The sequence below is a fragment of the Erpetoichthys calabaricus genome, chromosome 4, assembly GCF_900747795.2.
Source record: "Erpetoichthys calabaricus chromosome 4, fErpCal1.3, whole genome shotgun sequence".
Classification (NCBI taxonomy): domain Eukaryota; kingdom Metazoa; phylum Chordata; class Cladistia; order Polypteriformes; family Polypteridae; genus Erpetoichthys; species Erpetoichthys calabaricus.
Genome location: NC_041397.2, coordinates 129039844 through 129060181, shown reverse-complemented (window position 1 = coordinate 129060181; position 20338 = coordinate 129039844). Strand labels below are relative to the sequence as shown.

The 20338-nt window shown below is 39.4% G+C and overlaps 1 protein-coding gene across 4 annotated transcripts in view; it reads right to left on the bottom strand.

The window, feature by feature from the left end:
• bcor (BCL6 corepressor) overlaps nucleotides 1-20338 on the bottom strand; it is a 59950-nt gene that overhangs the window by 17329 nt on the left and 22283 nt on the right. For 2 of the 4 annotated variants that reach the window (XM_051926102.1, XM_051926100.1), the window contains exons 3-9: nucleotides 17592-17670; nucleotides 14104-16989; nucleotides 12464-12638; nucleotides 11275-11553; nucleotides 9774-10151; nucleotides 6637-6905; nucleotides 5278-5547 (exon numbers count right to left, since the gene is read on the bottom strand). In XM_051926102.1, the coding sequence (XP_051782062.1) occupies nucleotides 5278-5547; nucleotides 6637-6905; nucleotides 9774-10151; nucleotides 11275-11553; nucleotides 12464-12638; nucleotides 14104-16989; nucleotides 17592-17670 (4336 nt within the window). The remainder of the gene's footprint in view (nucleotides 1-5277; nucleotides 5548-6636; nucleotides 6906-9773; nucleotides 10152-11274; nucleotides 11554-12463; nucleotides 12639-14103; nucleotides 16990-17591; nucleotides 17671-20338) is intronic. The other 2 variants (XM_051926101.1, XM_051926103.1) reach the window with 2 other exon arrangements.

The following is a 20338-nucleotide window of genomic DNA, read 5'->3' as shown; positions in this document are numbered from 1 at the left end:
GATACAGCACAAGAATAGGATGATTTTGGAGGTGCTGTGGGGGTGAGTCAGACTGGCGATGATATAGTGCCATGCCAGCATTGCATGCTAAATGCAGTTTTAGTGGCAACAGTGCATGTTTGCCTTTACATCACACATTAAATTTTTTTGGAATAGCCACATGACTCAACTTTTGTTCTCCACAAAATAACAGGGATATTCTGAACAATCTGTGAACTCATTTAAAGAATGTTTCTCATTTGAAAGCATTATTTAAAAAAAAAGTTTACTCTAAGCATTTATACAGACAGTAATACACCTTCATAATCCATTGAGTTGAATGAGTATTTTAATATATTTGCTTTCCACTTTATTATCTGTGTGAGATATATTCTTGAATGTAAACAAAACCATATTACTTTATTATATGTTCATGGTTTTTGTTCGTGAATGAATCTGCTGTCATTACAATAATAAAGCTCTTCGTGGGAGCCAGTGTAGTGCGGACATAAACGTTTTGATATCGAGGACCAAAACGAGTAAGAACCTTTGTGCTTCAGTTTCTACTGTGGATGATTCCTCCAGATTGGAATTGGTTATTGGTCATTTAATAGGCTAATGAATGATTTGATTTCTGCTTTTTAACATATCGCTTTTACGTAATTCTACAATATTATGACAGTTATACCTTGTAATTTGCCTATGCTGTAGAACTTGTTTGCCACTCGCAATATTCACGAGCCCTATATGGCTGGTGATCTAAAAATCTTCCGGAGGCGCACCCGGACTACCACTGGGCTTGTATAAATAAGCCGAGAAGCAGAGGAGGCGGCATCGACTGCTGCTTCTGGTGCTGTTGCTGCTCCAAGGCGCTGGCGCACCCTGGGAGGAGCAGCCAAGCCGCCTCTATCTGGGGGGTGTTTACGCGACAACACGCGAAGCTGTGCACCGAGCTGCCAAGACGCTGCTTGCTGTCTGATCGAATGTCAGGCGATGGCAAAGCGCGTGTGTGCGAGCGAGAGAGAGAGCGCGAGCGAGCGAGCGAGAGCAGTCAAAGACTTATTGGTTTGGCAGCTCATGCGCTTCTGGATTATTAACACGGCTGCCAGTAACCACAGCAGGTAACATTGAAAGCAGACGCTTACCGTGAAATCGGCATTCCCGACTTGGTTCTTTAGCATTTCGACTAAGCATCTACCTTTTCAAACGAACATTGTGAACGATAGTAAAAAATAACATAACGGTTGTGAAAAGGCATCTGAATTTGTAGCGTGCAAAGTGCGCTGTCGGCCTTGAAAACCTAAGAAGGCTCCAATATGGGCGAAAATCTTTTCGGCTAATCACTCTAATACCTGTATGGTTTGGAATTCGTAGAATTATTCTTTATAATAAACCAAGCCTTCAAACAAAGTCTGCTTTCTAATCAAATAGAATCTGACACTATCGAAAATCCTTTGATAAATTAGAAGCATCGACACTACCTCCAATCCTCCCACCCGGGAGCGCCGCTAAAAGACCCTCTGAAAAGCAGAGGCTCAGCCGATTATAAAAGGCCATACGCTTGGTCTGTAATATAAAGCAGGATCAGCAGAAGGCAAAAGGTCCCCCACGTAAAGGCTCCTGACAGACTCTGCGAGGATATATCGACCGACGCTCAAGTCTTTTGGGATCCTGCCAGAAATACGTTATTAATTCCGGCTCGGCAGCGGCTGCCAAGTGCGCGCCTTGCAACAACCCCACCAGACATACTTGCCGCCAGCCCAGCCTAACAGGGGCGAATCATTTGCTATTTATTTTGCAATAAAAGGTGAAGAAATCGATACAAATGTGGAGTTTGAAACCTGTGTAAAATGACGAGGACCGCAAAGTTGATCAGCTTTTTGAGACGACCATGGATGGATGCATTGACATTTCAAGAGGTCCATAAATGTTTGAAAAGGCCTGTTGCCACCGTCTAAGGAAGCATTTTCAAAATGTTCTCAGATTGAACTTTGTACCTATTGTTTCTTATTAGTCAGACCCCTTTATCTAATGGGTAATACAGCATTTGAGATACAATTGGTTACTTTTTTTTTGTTGTTGTTTTCAGTTAGAGCAGAGGCAGGTGAAGTAACTTGCTCATGGTCATACAATGTCAATACCCTGCTTGAATCCACAATCTCAGGGTTTAAAGTCCAAAGCCTTAAACACACCAACACACTGCCCTCTGCTAAAACTGGATGCCATGCAACTGTTTATTCTAATAACCCAGGGAGCAAGCAGGCGGAGGAAAAACTGACCTACCAGAAATTGAATGTGAACCGTGTTTTGTTTTGGTTGCCCAGATTTCGCCCAGCTAATGTCACAGCATTAGGAGTCTTCAATTAAGAAAGGCTTCTCCCTGCATTTATTTTTTTATCTTCATAAAAGAGCACCTGATTAGAAAGGTCTTTCACATTATATGCAAAGCTGCTGTACAACAACTCAACACATTCATGTTTGTAATCTTTAAATTATGCAAGTTATCCAGTTCAGCCATGAGGAAATGGGCATAATAAGACAAATTTACAACCTTTAAAATTCATCGGAATACATTACATTGAATGCATATGTCACCTACATGTGTCAACATTTTCAGCACAAGCAAAGCCGATATACCCAAAACCTTTTCTACCCACTATATCTCAACAGTAGAGTTGCTTTTTGTGTGTGTGTGAACTTATTTCTGAATTAACATAACGGTGGAAGCTTAAAACTAAAGTTTTCTATTTGCTAACACATTCTTAAAAGGGATAGTCTAATATTGACTAGCAAACTGTGCAATAAAAACTGCACACCACCTACCATAATTACAATATTTCCATTTACTTAAAAATGATGCAAGAAGTGCTTCATTAAAGGTCTTAGACTTGAAAATGCAACAGCACAAGTATAAGACATTCTGCTAAAATGAGTTAGTCAAACGATGAACAAACTCCCTGTTGTTTACACACTTGCATCTAAAAGTGTAAAATCCCCTGATCATTCAGACACTCCACATTTAAATTAGCAGAACAGTCCTGGCAGCATGCAACAGCCAACAGAAACTGGGGATGTGTTGAAAAAAGGAAATTTGAACTTGTTTAGGCAGAATTGCTAAATGAAGGGGGGGGGGGGGGGGGGGGGGAGGGGGGGGATTCACTCATAAGTCAAATGACTACATTTTAAAGGTTTGTTTTTGGTTATGGTGGTTTTCACCCAATGCTTTAAAGTGTTTTTAAATAGAAAAGTTAATGCAAGATCACACCTTTCCACCAATCTATGCTCATTAATGTTTTCTATTTAGAATGACTTTACATTTTAAGTCAAAATATAATATACAATGGTGGATATGGGAGTCTGTTAGAGACCCTTTATATACAAATAATGAGCAATTTCTTTTTCTTAATAAAATATACACAAACAATCCAATTGGTGCTTTCGGGGTCAGGATGAAAAAAAAAGAAAAAAAAAAACCATTTGGAAACCTTTTTTCTTCCAGCATGGAAGTCCAATTAGGACTGTCTGACTAAGACAGACAGAGATGGAGGGAGAGGGAGAGTGAAGGAAAGACAGAAAGAAAAGGAATCCCAGGAGATGCAGGCAGTTAATGGTCTAAAAGAGCACCTATTTAGCACCTTTCACACAAAGCACTGTCGCCAAGAGGATTAATTAAACCCTGGATGCAGGAGTGCACTTGTCAGATAACTGATTGAGCTTTAATGGCATAAAGCAACGTCACACATTGAAATCGCAGAACCATAGCTCTATAAATTAAACCCTGAATAGAGTTACACTGGACCATTTATTCGTTATTTAAACGGCTGTGTGATGTGTGTTATTAAAAAGCGAGTATGGTAAGAGTATGGAATGCCTTTTGAGCTGAAGTTTCAAGGGTTAATTTAAAAATCACTCTTTGTCGCAAAAAGCGGTGTGCGCTAATGAGCCAAGTCAGTTGCAGTCAGGAGGGCGGGGAAAAGGGCGTTCATTTTCTGTGTGATGGAGAGCGTTGTCTTGTTTCGTCTTTTCTTCAACACCCCCCCCCCCCCCCCCCCCAACAGACCCGAAAGCGAAATTTTTATATATTTACATTACTTACATGGAAAAAAAACGGGCGATGACGTACAGGCTACCGAAACAGGCAGATGGATGTCTATCTGCTTTGTTAGCCGAGAAAGAGAAAACCCTGCTGTAGGAGCAGAGTGCCCAGAAAGCTGATGGACAGCAGCTGCTTGGGTGTCCGGCAGTAGCAGCTGTCCATAGCATTGGTGTTGAGTGGTCATATCTCAAAATAGGGATGACCCCAAAAAAGAAAAAGTACAACTCTATGCCACTTCAAACCCCTTCTATAATTTCATTGATAATGCCAATTATAATATATTACATACATACTTATGCACTTGAACAAGTATTGGCACAAGAAGTGCATGGCTAATCAGTTTCGGTTGGACATTAGGGGTGTGATTGCTCTTTACACGGAAAAGTTATAAATGGAATTATGAAAAAGGGAAACATGCATTTGGTAAGAGCTACAGTTATACGTGCCGTTACACATCAAATCAAAGGAAAAACTGAACGGAAATCTTTAGATGTTTTTGAAATTCTGCAAGCAGATTTCTCCAAGTAAAGCAACGAAATTTTCTTGTTGCTGGGAAATAATAACTTTGCACTGTGCTTAATGAAACATTCTGAATGCAAGTGGTTTTTTTTTGTTTTTTTAACTAAGGGCAACAGTATAAAATAGCAACCCTCCACCCCCAACCACGTTTAAAACCGCACAAAAGAACCGCGTGACTGACCGACCGCTCTCGCCTTCGTCGCCACGTCACCGCCAGATAAAAAGAAGTGTGTGTGTGGGGGGGGGGTACTTATCTAAATGAGGCGGTCACCTTTTAACCGAAAGCCAAGCTTGCTGTGCATGCTTGAGTATGACTCTTTTGAGTCTTGATCTGAAAACGGATGTCTTGTCTCGTTCTGTGTACGACCGAAAAAGATCGTTTCACACCAGAAGCACCACTCAGCCACCCCCGCCGACTCGGCTCCCTGGAGCCGCGGTTTCGTCCTGAGCGGCGCCGAGCTGTCACCATCTGACACATACGAAGTGTGAGGGAGTGCGCAAGCGGCATCATCTCCGAGAAAGAAGGGAAGTGGGTGCGACCTATGGCAGGGCTGAGTCACAAAGAAACAGGAAGCGCAGATGTGTGTGTGTGTGTGTGTGAGAGAGAGAGAAAAAAAGAAAGAGAGACGGGCGGGGGGAGTGAGTGAGTGCGGGAGAGAGAGAGAGACAGAAAAGCTGCTTACCTCGTAACCCAGACGGGCGGCCCTCTGCAGCAGCGTCTCGCCTGCATTTTTATTTACAATCAGCCTCCGCGCTTCAGGTGGCATAGGGCGGCTGGTGGGGGTCTCCATAGGGGGGTTTCCGACGGGCGGAAAGGTCGGCAATGACGGGGCCGGCGTTATGGGACTGGGAGGCTCGGGCAGGTTCTCACTGGGTTTAGGGCTGCAAGGCTTAGACGGTGGGGAGTCCGAAACAGAGGCTGAGCGCTTCCTGGATGATCTCTTTGGTGTGATCTGTCAGAAGAAACAAATGGGATTTGTTGCATTAGCGGACAATTGCGCTCGATTCTCCTCTCACCCATACGAAGTAAGTTACTAAAAACAACAATCGTCAATATGTTTTTTTTTTTTTTTTTTTTAAAAGTGCCATCAAGAAATAACTTTACACTTAAGTTTAAGGAAGCAATCGCAAGGTTTGGGTCACACCCTCACTCCCCATACCGCACTGCTGCCCCGAATCCAACAGGTTTTTTTCTTTCAGACGGACAACTACCAGAACTGTATTTGCACAGGGCGGTACTTTAAAAGCTTCGCGTGTTTTATCATCACAGTAAAAGTAAAACAAACAAATAACAGTTCTTTTCGCGTCACAGTTGGCTGGGATGATCCGATTTATGGAAAGGAAAAAAAGGCGACAGGAATATTAGGTTGCTGCCCGTTAAATTATTAATGAAACCTGATGCATTAGCGGTAGCAGTCACGCGTCGCCGCGTCTTTCTGCGAAGGAAAAGGAACGAGAACGCGCCCGAGTGAAAGAGAGCAGGAACTAAAGGCGCTCACAGCGCAGTGTGGAAATGGCAAAAGCATGTGTGCCTTGTGCCTTGTCAACTGAATAGGGCCTTGTGCGACTAGAAAACGAGCATTAATAAATACCCTGCATACAGTGCCCCAACCCCCAGGACGCTAGCTCTTCGTGCATGTTTTAAACAATCCCTTTAATTGTGTCGTACTTCTATATATTCAGCCATTACTTCAAAAACATGCCTAAGGCCCACCACCTGACACTGCCTGGCCCTCGCTCTCTCCAAAGGCTTTTGCATACAGACAATGCCTCTTCCCAGTTTTAATTTGGCCGTGCGTCAGCCTTCCTGACACGTGTCTACAAGCCCTTAACCATAGGAGGAGGCAGCTACACTGGAGAAACAGTTCTTTCTCTTTTTTTGGCTCCGTGTTCTTATTGAACTCGACTTTGCCCATTCAAAATGGAATTTAACACATGTCCTTTCTCTCTGGCCCACTCAGTATGATGGCATAAACGTTACTGTCTACTCGTACATAATAATACAGTTCATGAAAGAAATTAAAAAAAAAAAAAGTTCACACCTTGTCCTCAGAATTTTCCACATCTGTGCTTTCGTCACCAGTCAGGGAGGCTCTCCTGTGTTCCCTGAGGCAAATGTGTTTGGTTTTACATTGTCGTTTGCCTTTTGGCTTCTCCAAATCAATGTATTTACGAAGGCGGGGTGTTTCTCCCTCTTTACGCACATCTTTGAGTCTTTGTCGCTTATCATGGGACTGCGCTGTAGGATAGGTAGATTTCTTCTCTACCCGCAATGGCACGGGCATTGAAGAAGGAGGAGGAGGAGAAACATCTGGAATGAGATGGAAAGAAGAAAAAAAAACTTTACTACACATCAGGGCTGGCTGCTTTCTAAAGGTTAATGGCAAGAACACCAACCTGCATGTCAGAATAAAGACGAGTTTAAGACAGATAGGTTCAAAGTAAAATATCTTAAAAGACAACTAATAATTTGCCTAAGAAAGTATGGTCCTGCAGTTACTTCATTTGTGCCAGGTTACAGGACTGCCTTTTGAGAGCTGTTTTTGGAACTCTATTTACCATTCTTGGGATGTTGCAGAGACTAGAAATGGGCAAAGCATATCAGTCAAAGTTCTTCCAAGCTTCTACTTGAAATCAAATACTGTATTTCTTGAATGCGAATATATACAAATCGAGCCCACTTTGTGATACTGAACTATTATATTTCATGGTTTCTGTAACTTGCAAACGTAATGGAGAATCTAAAGTCAGTGATAAGGTTACAATACAACATAAAAATTCAACTTTTAGAATTAACAAGCAGACAAATTAAGCCATACTTGATTTAAAACACTGGCAAATGTTGGGAGAACAGAGCAGCATAGTGGATTTTAGTGTTGTCTTATGGTTTCAGTCAGCTGGGTCCATTTAGTTCCTAGAAGCTTGCAAATTCTTTGTTTTGTTCAGTTTCCCCTATCATTTTAGATATCTGCATATTTGGTTAACTGGTGACTCCTAATCTGCCTGATAGCAGTGCATGCATTTGTATGTTTCCTGGCTTGTGCACAGTGCTGTGTTGGATGGATTCCAGTCTTCCCGCAACTCTAAAATGGAAAACTTTGAAATTATGTGAATGACAGATATTAAATGCATGTTCACCAGAGACTGTCAGTCATTAAATGCTTGACAATGTCCAAACAATATTGGCAAAAAAAAAATAAAAAAAAATTAAATAAAGCAGCTGGAGATGTTTGAGGCCAACACTGATGCACACAGAATGGAGAAGTATTGTTGGAAGTCCAATAAAAACTTCTACCCACAGAGTGAAAAGGCAGGCCACGACAGCTGGATACAAGTATACCAATATTTTTTCTAAGAAAACTAAAGTATACACAAATAGAGAAGTCAGTGAAAGAAGCAGATATTAGTCTCTAAAGAAAAACTACCATTAACACACCATTAGCAGACAAAACTAATTCAGAGAGACAGAATGACTAATTGATTGACTGGTCCAAAGTGAAATTTAGCTCTGTTTGGTTTGTTATTTTCAAGCTTTACAATATTTAACAAAGTTTACAACAAAATTGCCACTTCCCTGGATTAAAAAAAAAAAATGCATGAAAAGGAAACAGATGGAATGCAATTAAACAACATCAACTAAGTTTGTGTAGGTTGGGCTATGTTCATTGGTACTCAACACAGAGTCACACATGATTTCAATGACGAGGATGACAGGATCACCAACATTTAAGCAGTCTAGTACTTACACTTGTTTACTATGTATGGAAACACTCAGCAAGACCTAATAATTAAACCTCCAGATAATTTAACATTTTTATTAAGAAAAACATTATTTTCAATGAAACACTTCTCAACAACAGAACGGTGTTTGGTTAAAGTGGTTTTCTCTAGTGACTTTTGCCTACGATTTGTGATGGCCCTTACCATGTCATGTAAAACAAGACTGGTGTTCACTATATGTGTATTAGTCATTTCATCTTCAATGCAAAACAGGAACTGCCAATCTGTAGTATAGTCCAATAAATCACATTTCTGCCATTTTAAATTTCTTAATTAAAGATTTGGAATACACCAAAGCATCTCCTTGCTGTTCTTTAAGAGGGCCCAATAGTCAACGAGCACATCAAAGCTACATTCAGAACAATATGTCTGATGCTATTTAAAGCTTTTCCAACACTTAGCTTCCCAAACATCAGCTTGTCACACTTGATGCTTTTGGGAGTGTGAGTGTGTTCATGCTTGCATGTATGTGCAAGTGCTTCTTTTTCCTCAGTGTACAGTTTGAGTAAGAGACATACTATATAATGTACAACATGACTACAAATCTTCAATTACTTACTATATTACTACTTTTCATGAAAGCCACCACAAAAAGATGTCACTGTATTATTCTATCTGCATTGCCCATGCCAAGTCAAAGTTCCAAATGCCACTACAACCGCCAAAAATGTTTATTTATCTGACAGGAAGGAAACAAATGGATAGTATTTTCCCATTCTCTCTTTTATAAACAACGTCATCAGCTCAAAATACAATTAGCTTTTTCTTTCTGATCCAGCCTGTTCATGTTAGATATGCACCAGCCTAAAGAGGAAAAACTTTACTTTTTGTTGTTCGTGACTACACAGCAGCAAATGAGACTGTGCAGTGCAGCCGTTTCCCAACATTTACAAAACACTATACATCAAAAGGCAGACTGAACCAAGGCAGGCTCACAATTGTTTAGATTTAAGCTCTTACTCTTGACTGCCATTCAGGCAGTTTTTATACCAAAATATTTTTTAGTCTGACCTGCTTGATTCTTAAAACTTTTTGTGCAAGCTGTTATATCATTGTAGCTGCCAACGGTCTATATGCCGACAATACTTTTATGCTGGTTAATAAATTTCTCTGCAGTCATATCTACACAGAATTTTAAAAATTCCACAAGTAATTACATAGTCTCGCAATACAGATCTGGACTCAATTACTTATTTGAAAGCCATTTCAGGGACGACAAAAGCTGTTCACATTGCAACCAACTGGTTGCCACACAGTTACTTCTCTTGTATACTGAAATTCCTTCTTTCTACTCCATTTAGAGAAAAGCAACTCTAGCAAAACCTTCATTGGACTTTATACTCTAAGATAAAAGAATTTACAACTTTTACCTCACCAGTAGTGGCCATAGCTAGCATACCTTGTTCAATGTTACTTCTACAGAGATTCTCTTCTGACCAGCTTCTACTGTCTTTGCCCTCTGACCTTTTTCTGGTGGGTCTTTCCTCTACCAGGTCTCTTTTGACCTCTCTCTCATTCTCTGTAACATCTGATAGGCAAGGCTTGGCCTGATGCTTCCTGCTGTGAGATGTGGGTGAAGGTGATGGTGTTGTGTTTGCTTGGGAAGTAGCCAGTCTTTCAGAGGGCAGATCCCTGAGATTTTGCAGGTGTCGCTGCTTGTGGGGGTGAAGCCCTGCTAGCTCAATGCACACTTTCAGGTTTTTCACTTCATTACAACGGGACTCTTCTAAAAGGTGATCTGAGGAATGCGTGGTAAGCTCCCTCTCAGGCCAGATATCTAGAGAGATAACTAAAATTAATCAAAAGCAGACCTTACAATTGAGATACTTCCACAATACTCTAGGTGCTGAACATTTCCTTTCTTAACTCATGTATGTTTAAGAATATGGAAAATTACATATTTCATGTTGTTTTAAGAAAGCATTTAGCTCTGTCTATGGACCATCACTAAATGACAACACCCAAGATCACGTATCTTAAGAAGGACAGAACCTCTCTGAACAAGGAAGAAACTCCAGCTTTGCTTGCTGTGTGGCTACTAAGTGAGCTAAGTTTAATATCACAACACACTCTTTAGCACACTTATTCAAACTCCAGCATGGTATGTCCTTGGTACCAATCCAAATACAGTTTATAGAATGTGATTAGCCATACAACAGGCAGCATGAAGCCTTTTAATTCTGGAGCCATATAAATCCAAATCAAGGTATAGGCACATCCAGTGAACAGTCTGATTAAAAATGAACAATCATCTCCAAACCTAAAGTGGGGCAAGATGAAGTACGAGGAAAGTATTTTAAGCAGGCTCACACACTCTAGAAAAGGCCTAGAGTAAGACTTAACTAATTTTGTCACTTAAAACAGTTAAGTAAAAATAAATGCAGATTCCGTAAGATGAGACAGAAGCCACCAAAAAACTAAACAACAGTGAAATCTGGACATGGCATGATATGACTGTAGAAATCAATTTGTAATTTTTTGCTATATTAAGATTATTTTCTTAAAATTTTAATACAAACAGAAGAAATAACTATGAAAATTGCACCTCTGATCTATTTTATAAAAAGGACAAGAAGATGACCAGGCCATAGCCAACAAATGTGTTTTAAACAACTGGATGAAGAGGTAATGTTTTGGTCTAGCATCTCTTGAACAGGTTGGTTATAATAACTTCGATTAATACACAAACAAAATAATTAGAAACAGTTTCTTATATATGCCAAAGTGCACAATGATATTTACTGTACATCAGCTTTTGATGATTACAATTTCTGATTATTACTTTTCAGTATAGCATATTGCATGTATCATTTCACAATTAAATCAAAGAATAGTAAAGTGAATCTGAAAGGCAGTGTCATATCAGAAGGTACAAATTAAACATTGATTATATTTCTTACCCGCCAGAAGCCTCTTCTTTTTCCCCTTGAAAACATCCCCACCCTCCCTTGTCTCCTCTGGGGCAGTGTCACAAGAGCTCTCTTCATCCTGCTGGAGCCTTTCTTTGCTGTGTTTGCGCTTCCTGGCCAGTGCTGGTGGAACACACAGACTGATATCCTCCCTCAGCTGGTTCTGTTGCCTTTCGGTTAGAGTGCATGCTAGCTGCTCCTGCAAATTTGCCTCCCTTGTAGGACATAGGAAACCCACAGTTTCCTGATCCCCAGAGACTAACAATGTATCTAGATGAGAAATCAAATAAAACAAATTAAGCATTCTCCCAAGTTCTGGTCAGCTGCCATAAAAATTACTACATATGTACAGTATATATTAATTTATGAAGTTAGTGTTGTAAATTAAATGTTTTGCTAACTATTCACAAATTATGAGCGTTATATTAAAAGCAAAGAGTATACTATGACATGTCTGACAATACTAAAATGCACAATAACGTAATTTGTAGCCACATTAATAATCTCACACCCGAGTCAATAATGACATCCCCTGCCTCAGTTACATGTTCAAAGACATTTTCTCGCATTGAACTATCATTCTGACAATTTCTAGTCATGGAATTTCTTGTGAAAGAGGAAATCCCTAAGCCAATAAATCAAATTACTACAGTTCAAGTTTGTATTTAGAAATGAAGAAAAATAAATGCGAGCGTGCCAAAAACTAAAAACTGTTTTTTAATCTAAATTTCGATCTAATTAAATGTAGAAGTTACTTAGGCAAATACGGGAAAAAAAATCCATTGTTTTTGTGGAATTTGGAAATAAAGTAACTAAAATTAAAATGTTCTACACTTGATTTGTGTGCTACATATACAGGAAGAATTACACAGATTAAAAACCAATAACGGCAGACAGCTAAACACCTGTTTAGTGAACATGTTCTTCTCAGCCTTGGGTCATCATGTCATCTCATAGAGATGGAGAAGAATCATTGCCAAGGCCAGCACATACAGTATGTGCAATGGTGACCCCTGTAATAGACTGTTAAGGCTAATCTGGCCATTTTCCCCATAACAATCTAGCATTTAACAAATCATTGATGAGTATTCAGTTGGTAAGTCCTATGCTTGTAGGCTAACAAGAGGTGAAATTTGAGATCTCACCTCATGAAATATCCCTGAACAGATGACAGACATACCTTCACCACTTTTGTCCTGGATCCCATGATCTTCGGTCTTAGACAACTTCAGCATTTTAACTTTCTGCTCTACCCATCTCTCTTCAGTCTGCTGGATGTCCACAGAATCTCGTACAGCTGTGCCAAGGACTTCTTTCTCCTTAAGTTCAAGTTCAGAGAAGCGTATCATAGCACGCTAAAAAATACATATATATACACATAGAAAAGCCATGAAAAACATAGTACATACCTCACCCCTACTAAAACAGAATTTCAGAATGCATTATTAAGGGAGACAAATATAAATAAGAAAATGTCAATCTTTTTTCTATCATGGAATTTATGCCAACTACCATTAATTTCAACAACTTCAAAACTTCCCAATTTCAAGAGGTTCAGAGACCAAAACTAGTGAGAAGAATATAATTTAGACAAGTCCTTTTCTTTTAGACAACAAAATACAGTAACAGGCAAGTAGAAAGCTGGCTGATTTCAAGTAAACCAAAATCCAAAAAAATGACAGAAATGACCAATAGAGTGTTGGTGTACTGGGCATGCCAACACATACAGAATATCTTGTGTGTGGATATCAACATTTTCACGAGCACATTTTAAAAAATAAGTCTGAGATTAAGTAAATCTGGGGAATTATGGCAAAGGATGCTACAATGTTCAATATGCTCCAATTTAGTTTTCACATCAGACTTCCATGCCAACTGAAAACTTCAATATTCCACAGATGAAATGCTCTGTTGGAGAAATAGATGTGTTCCACAGTTCTAATTAAGAATACTTTCTAAAATTAGGGTTCTCTAACGCACATTCAAAAACAAACTGTTTTAACAGTTACAGTACTAATCTTTGTTGATTGTTTTATTAGTAAAAACAACCTTTTATATTCTAAAAGCAAGTTTAGGTCTGCTGTATAATGCAATTAAATGAAAAGGATTGGGGAGAAAAAAAAAAAAAAACACTATATTTATATGTACGTAGTACTTGCCTAAAGGGAAACTACCTCCCCTTGAGAACCCTCAAGGAATACAGCACCACAGCATAACTTTGGGTTGTATGCTAACTCCCACAATAAAGGCCCATAGGACTATGGCAGACAGATGCTCAACATACACTGCTAAACTACTTAAGCAGACACAGAGCCTGTGGAGCTGTACAACTTCCCTCTCATTTCTGCTATATGCACTTAAAACCACCGGCCTATGTATACAAAAATATATGAATATTCCTCATTCTAAATCATATCACTGAGGAAACATAGTATTCTAATTTCAGGGTTTCCAAGTTAAATAATTCCTATATACAAATTATATTAAAATGTGTGTTTACCGTGACTAGGTTAAAAATCACTGGTGCATTACACAGACCATTTTCATAGTTTGTTTCTCAGTGGTTTTCACTTATATGCTATTATATGTACAAACTTCTACAATATTTATCTACAGTATTTAAACAATGCATACTCTGTCAATATGTGAACTTAAATTGTACATCTAAAATACATGCACACACAATATTCTGTTACAAAACAAATAAGTTATTTCTGTTGTTTCAGGGTGATGGTTTGAAGTGTTAAGAATGAAAAACAAAGAAAAAGCAGGAAAGTTGAAGTGGAGTCTTCTAGAAAGTGTCACCCCAAGAACACTCACCTGTAATGCCCTCTGCTCTCGGCTCAATTTGCTGGAGTCCGCATACAGTTCAGTGGTAACACATTTGAAGCGGTCACCAACATAACCTGCAGAGTTGGCAATTCTCTTTGCCAGTTTAGACTTCCTAGGTCTAGAAAAACTGTGATCATCATCATGTCCATCACAATCATCTAGGCTTTCCTTGTCAATATCCTGGTGTTGCCGCGGCTTTCGGTCTTCAGATCCCCGTTCTCCAGATGTCCTTGCACATTGGGAAGTCTGGTCTTCTGAATAGTCATTGATCATGACATTCTGTGCTACACATTCCTGTGCTTGGTTTGGTTGCTGGGGAATAAATGTTTCTTTACACTGGAGTGGAGTGGTGCAGCTCTGCTCCTGATATTTAGAGGGGCTAGAAATAACGCCTGGCTTCTCAGGTCCAGGCAATATCAGTGAACTGTTCTTATAGCCCACTAGTTCTGACTCTTTCCTCTCAGTGCTGCTTGGCTTGGGAATCTCTATTTTCTTTTCTTGATGGCTTTTATGTTTAGCCATTTGACTTTCTCGCTCTCGATCATCTTGGCCAAGACTGGAGGGTACAGACTTTGCTTTTTCTTGGGACATTTTAGCATCTTGAGAATGTGCCTTATCAATATGAGGTTCATTTTCAGGCCTGAGCAATAATTCAAATGTATCTACTGGAGGTCGGTTTTTGGGAGCAGGTTCCTCATTATGTCTAGATCGGTCTTGTGATCGTGACCTTCTCTCCAATCTTTCACTGGGTTTGGCATCAAGTGTCAAGTGGGGAGACATCAAAGGATGAACCATTTCTTGAGTGTCCTGGTAAGTCAAAAATTCCCTGCTGCTGGGTAGTCCATAAGGTAGGCCCTGCTTTGGAGGAAAGCGAGCTTGAAAGAGGTTACTGCTGCCTAACATAATTGGATGAGGATACACTGGGCCTTTTCCTAAGTGAGTCAGGGGTAAGGTTTCTGGAACAGGGTAGTGTAGGAATCTATTGGCATATGCCAATGCAGGAGGGAGAAAGGGCTCACTCTGTGGTAAGAAAAGGGAGCTTGGTGCAAGTCCATTTTCAAGATGTTGTTGTGGTTGTTTGGTGGGTCTATGACTAGACTCTTGACTCTCACTCCTTTTTGAGGTTTTGTTTTGCTTAACTGAGGGTGCTTGGTTACTACTGTTACTGACTGAGCAAACCTTTTCTGGTGGACCAGCATTAGGTGAAGGTGAGGCTGAAGCTGGTCGGCCTAACCCAGATACCACACTAGGAGCTGGATTAACAGTTGGGCTACTGTTGGATTCTCCAATTCTGGGGCAGGAAGAACTGCGTTGCTGAGGCATTACACGCTCTAGTGTTTTGTTTTTAAGCACTACTGGACTTTTGGTGTGGGAACCCTCAGATAGTGGTGGACTTGGACCTGGCACAACCCAGGAGGAGTGTAAGGAGCTAATCATCTCAGGCTTGTCTGGTACACTGGTTGATCCCCCACTCACAACAGATGGAGGAGACAAGGTGTCCCCAAGAAGTTCTCGAGGAGACAGTCCATAGCGATTGGCTAGTGATTGCTCTACTTTGGCACTGCTCTCCGACTTAATAGAGTACCCATTTGGTGTGCCTCCATATCCCACTATTTTGGCTGACAAATCCAAGGGTTTGTCTGCTGGATCTTTGGTAGGGGTCTTCTGTTCCTGCTGGTTTTTTTCTATTACTCCTACAGATGATGGAGATTTATTGGCCTTTCTTTCTTGTCCACTACTTCGAGGTTCAGCTGTTGAGGCTTCTCGATTTTTTGGTTTATGACTAGGTCGAGCAGGAGAAGGATTCTCAGAGACCAAGGTGCTTATGTAGGGAAAAGGAAGAGACAATGAAGGAGAAGAAGCAGCTGGCCCCCTGGGGAGAGGCTTTTGAAAGTCTGAAGCACTATCACCAAGTGTTGGAGGTGGAGGTGGAACAGACGGTTGATGGATGTGTGGAGCTGCACATGGAGCTGGCATCAGTAAAACATTCGAGTCCACAGGCAGACTGCTACTGCTACTTGTAGTTCCTTTACTTGAAGGAGTTCGACTCTGCTTACTACTATGTTGTCTTTCACTGTGTGGCTGCTGATGCAACTGTTGCTGATGATGCCCAAATGCAGAAGGTTCATGATGCATTCTTGGACCGATACCTGTCAGACCTTTCTCTTGACAATGAACTAATGGAGAAAGAGTAGGTGCAGTGGTGGCAGTAGGAATCCTTATGGGAGAAGCCAATGAAGACGGAATAGGTGCTGGTGGGTAGGGAGGTAGGTACAGAAAGCGTTCACTCCCAGCTGCACCTCCACTGCCAGCACAGACAGGAGAATAAGCCAAGGGCTGAGGCAAATAGTGGGAATGCTGTGATAAGAAAGATGCTTTGTACATATTAAGTGCATATTTGTTTGCAGAGTCTAAGAAAGGGTACACTCCAGTCTCAATATAAGGACTAACCCAAGGGAGACGAAGGTAGCTACCAGTTGTACCATTTAGGCCAAGTTCAGATGGTTTTTCAGAAGCCACTCTTCTGTCTAAAACTAGTCCATCACCTCCACCATTGGGAACTATTACTGGTTTCTGTAGTCCTGGTGGAGAGCTTTTGTATAGTCCTCCAAACCCATTTGGAGGTTTTGTATTGTCCAGTGATGACTCTGGAGGCACTGAAGGTGGTTTATAGCATAGTTCTGATATGCGATCACCTACGTAACCCAATGGAATACTGCTCTCATCTCTGCCTTTGTCTTCTGCAGTAGAAAGTGGCTGAATGCCTGGATAAACCATTCCACTTTGGATGCGCAGCCCTTCCCTCATTAGACTGCTCCTATCCATGCTAAGTGCTGCCAGGGTATTCATCCGGCGAACTGCATTAGCATCAACCTGGAACACGGTGAATCAGAAAAGTGAAAGGATCTGTTAAGTTTGCTAGTTTGAGAATGAAGTAATTTATGCATTGATATAATTAATGCTTTGTTTACAGGATCAAATCCTGTTTATTTAGAAAATACAGCAAAAAGGTTAATCTATTTTGCCACATGAATTAAATTACCTAATACTTTCTAACTCTGCTGAGAAGTCTTTTGTGACTATATAAGGTCAAAACAGTGAAAATGTGGCGATAGCTATTAGTGCTATGGTCTCCTTAATAAAGTATATGATCAAAAAAACAAAACAAAAAAACAGAGACACACTTCTGCTTAACATGAAATTAAAATTCTCTGTAGCTTGCCGTAAGTTGTGAACCACACTACCCCCACCAGAGTAAAACAGCCAAAACCGCACAGTAAAAGATTAACTTTTTTAAATTTGCAAACCAACAGGACAAATCAAGATTTTTCTTAAACATAATTAAGTATTTTTCCTAGTTAACTGTACAATTTTAATGCCAATAATTAAACAACTGTGTCTATCAGAAATATGCAGCTTGCACATCATATTTGCATTTGAAACCGTCTGTAATGAATGGGAGAATAAAATCTTACCACACTTGGAATGAGGTGAGCATCTTCTCTTAACTCCAGTCTATTTTTCTGTGATTCACCATCCGTTGTCGGGATTTTTCTGTTTAAAATAATAATATATATAATTTATATTTTAACTAAATTAACTGATTTACAGTATATTAAAAATAAGATAAAGTTGCACTTATGAGCTATTTAGTGTCAACTGACACAGCAGTTCCTAAAAGGTACAATATTACAGAATTGCATTTAATTTTAGCAAAGCAGATTGATTACATCTGCCAAAAGATAGTAAATTAATAACATTTAGCCTCTTTGATGCTTTAAGATAAAGAGACACCTATCAATTTTCAAAGCATCAAATTTAAAAATACATGTTTCTTAAGCCAAACATTTCCTAAGAACAATAAAACTCCTCAAGCTGCTGACCCAGACTACACTGCACACTCAGAGGAGAGTACATACTTTTGAAGAAGTGCCAAAAAACCCAACAACAACAAAAACATTTTAGTGAGCAGAATATCCCAACAAGACTCAAGACTATATGCACATTCTTTACAGGTGCAGTACTACACACCTTCAACATTTAGACACAGAAACAAGAAACCTGCTGTCCAGCATGAACCACTAACCAGTGATAAATGGCTGCAACTCAAACAGTCCATAAAATAAACAGGTATTGACTTTAATAAATCTGAACTTGGGCATGGAAATGATCCCTGGGCAAGAACTGCTAAAGCTTTATACATCGACAGCAAACTGGAAGAAAAGATTTTGCAATTTGAATTAAATGTTGTACTGTTTTGCAGGATGAACAGGCTTCCCAAATATTAAAGTATTTTTTATATTGCTGCCCAAGTAGTGTTAATATTTTATTTTATTTATTTGTTGTTTAAGAAGCAACTTGGCAGCTGCTTTCTAAAACTGATCATTACACAAGCACTGGCTGGTAGCTAAATTCTGGTGCGGAAACGTCACATTTGCAGTGCCAGGCTCTAAGACCTGCTATCGCACAGCAAATGTGCTGATAAGAAATAGCTCAGTGGCAGATCTCATAATCCTAAGGCTAAAAGGGCTGTCATCTGCCAGAAGGAAATTTTCATCATTACACATGAGCCAGATGAAATCACCTAGCACTTCCTTCCAAACTCACAGCTGGGAAATGACATAATTGAAACTGTCATTGGGCTCCTATACAATACTCATTTTAATCCCCCTCATGCCCCATCATTGACATGTTTACAGTTCGATATCACTAATGCAGTCAAAACTTTATAAATTCACATGGTAGCTAACCCATTGAGGAACAATGCTAGAAAGAAACATTAAAGTCACTGGGCAATGTCACTTCCTCATACCTGCAAACTACTTAACCACATTCATTACCTAAGATATCATCTTACTCTACAAATTACTCTCCTTCCACCTATCCAAATGGGTCAACTTTTCAGGAAAATGCACCAGATTTTATTGCAACATTCTCAAATGCACATTAAGTATAAATATACCATTATTTCAATGTTAGACCAGTGTTAGAACTTAGACATTTGGTGAAATTTCAGTCTTTATATTCACTCACAATATGATTCAATGAATTGGCTGCCTTAAGCAATAATTCAATACAAAGAAAATGTGTGAAAGTTACAAATTATTAAAATATCTATTAGAGAATGAAAAGCAAATACAGGTGGCCCGTGTGTATGCCAAGTTACAAACAGGTAGATACTGCAATTAAAGAGCAATTCCTATGGCAAAGTACTTAATACTTATGACAGAGTTAGAAAGCACTGTCAGGTAACTCACTTAAAACAAAAAACAGACGGCAAAAAAACAAATGCTAAAATTTGAAGTTTTGCATATTTGTATGTTACTAGGAAATGAAATTTTCAAATTTTGGAATCAGTTGTAAAAACAAGTGAAAAGTACAAACCATAACGAGTGGATGTTAAAGGTGTTATTAAAACCCTCACCATTATGGAGGGTTAAACTAAATGTGAATTTCCCATTGGGATTAATAAAGTATCTATCTATCTATCTATCTATCTATCTATCTATCTATCTATCTAAATACCAAAGTAGGACTAATTGCATCATATTAGAGTCAAACATCATAAATCTGACTGAGACAAGGAAAAGAACTTTAAAAACATGCAACATTAACATTTCACAATTTGTTCTGTCATATACGAAAGACAGTCCATGACTTAGCTGATTGCATGTATAGATTTATGTACATAACTTGAGTATTTTTCCTCTATGTAAAACTCAAAGTTAATACCCAAAAAATGTAATAGTGTGCAATTGATTTTTCGGAGGAAAGAGACAAGTGGGTTCTTTATAAAAATGTAAAACTGTACTTGGGAGGTCTTCAAAGCTCAGTTATTGTAACAGTATAATAGATAAAAAGCACAATATGAAAAGCAGAAGATTTAAATTCTCACACTTAATAATTTTTAGTGACAAAAGGTTCATCTTACTATTTCTAAGATTTCACCTGAAAGGGAACAGAATGTTTTAAATCCAAAATGACTGAAGGTGAAAATATACTCAGAGGTGTTTAGCAGATAACCACTTTATTTACATAATGAATCTAAACTGAAAACATTTGAACTTAGTTTTGTCAAGTTTGACTTGCTTGTATGGAATGTTACTTGCTCTTAATAAGCCTCTCAATGAGGCAGAACCACAGTAGTGGATTAGCAGCCAATCTGAAGTGCCATCCATACTCCAAAGGTGGGCTCCATCACCTGCATCATACTGTATGTTGG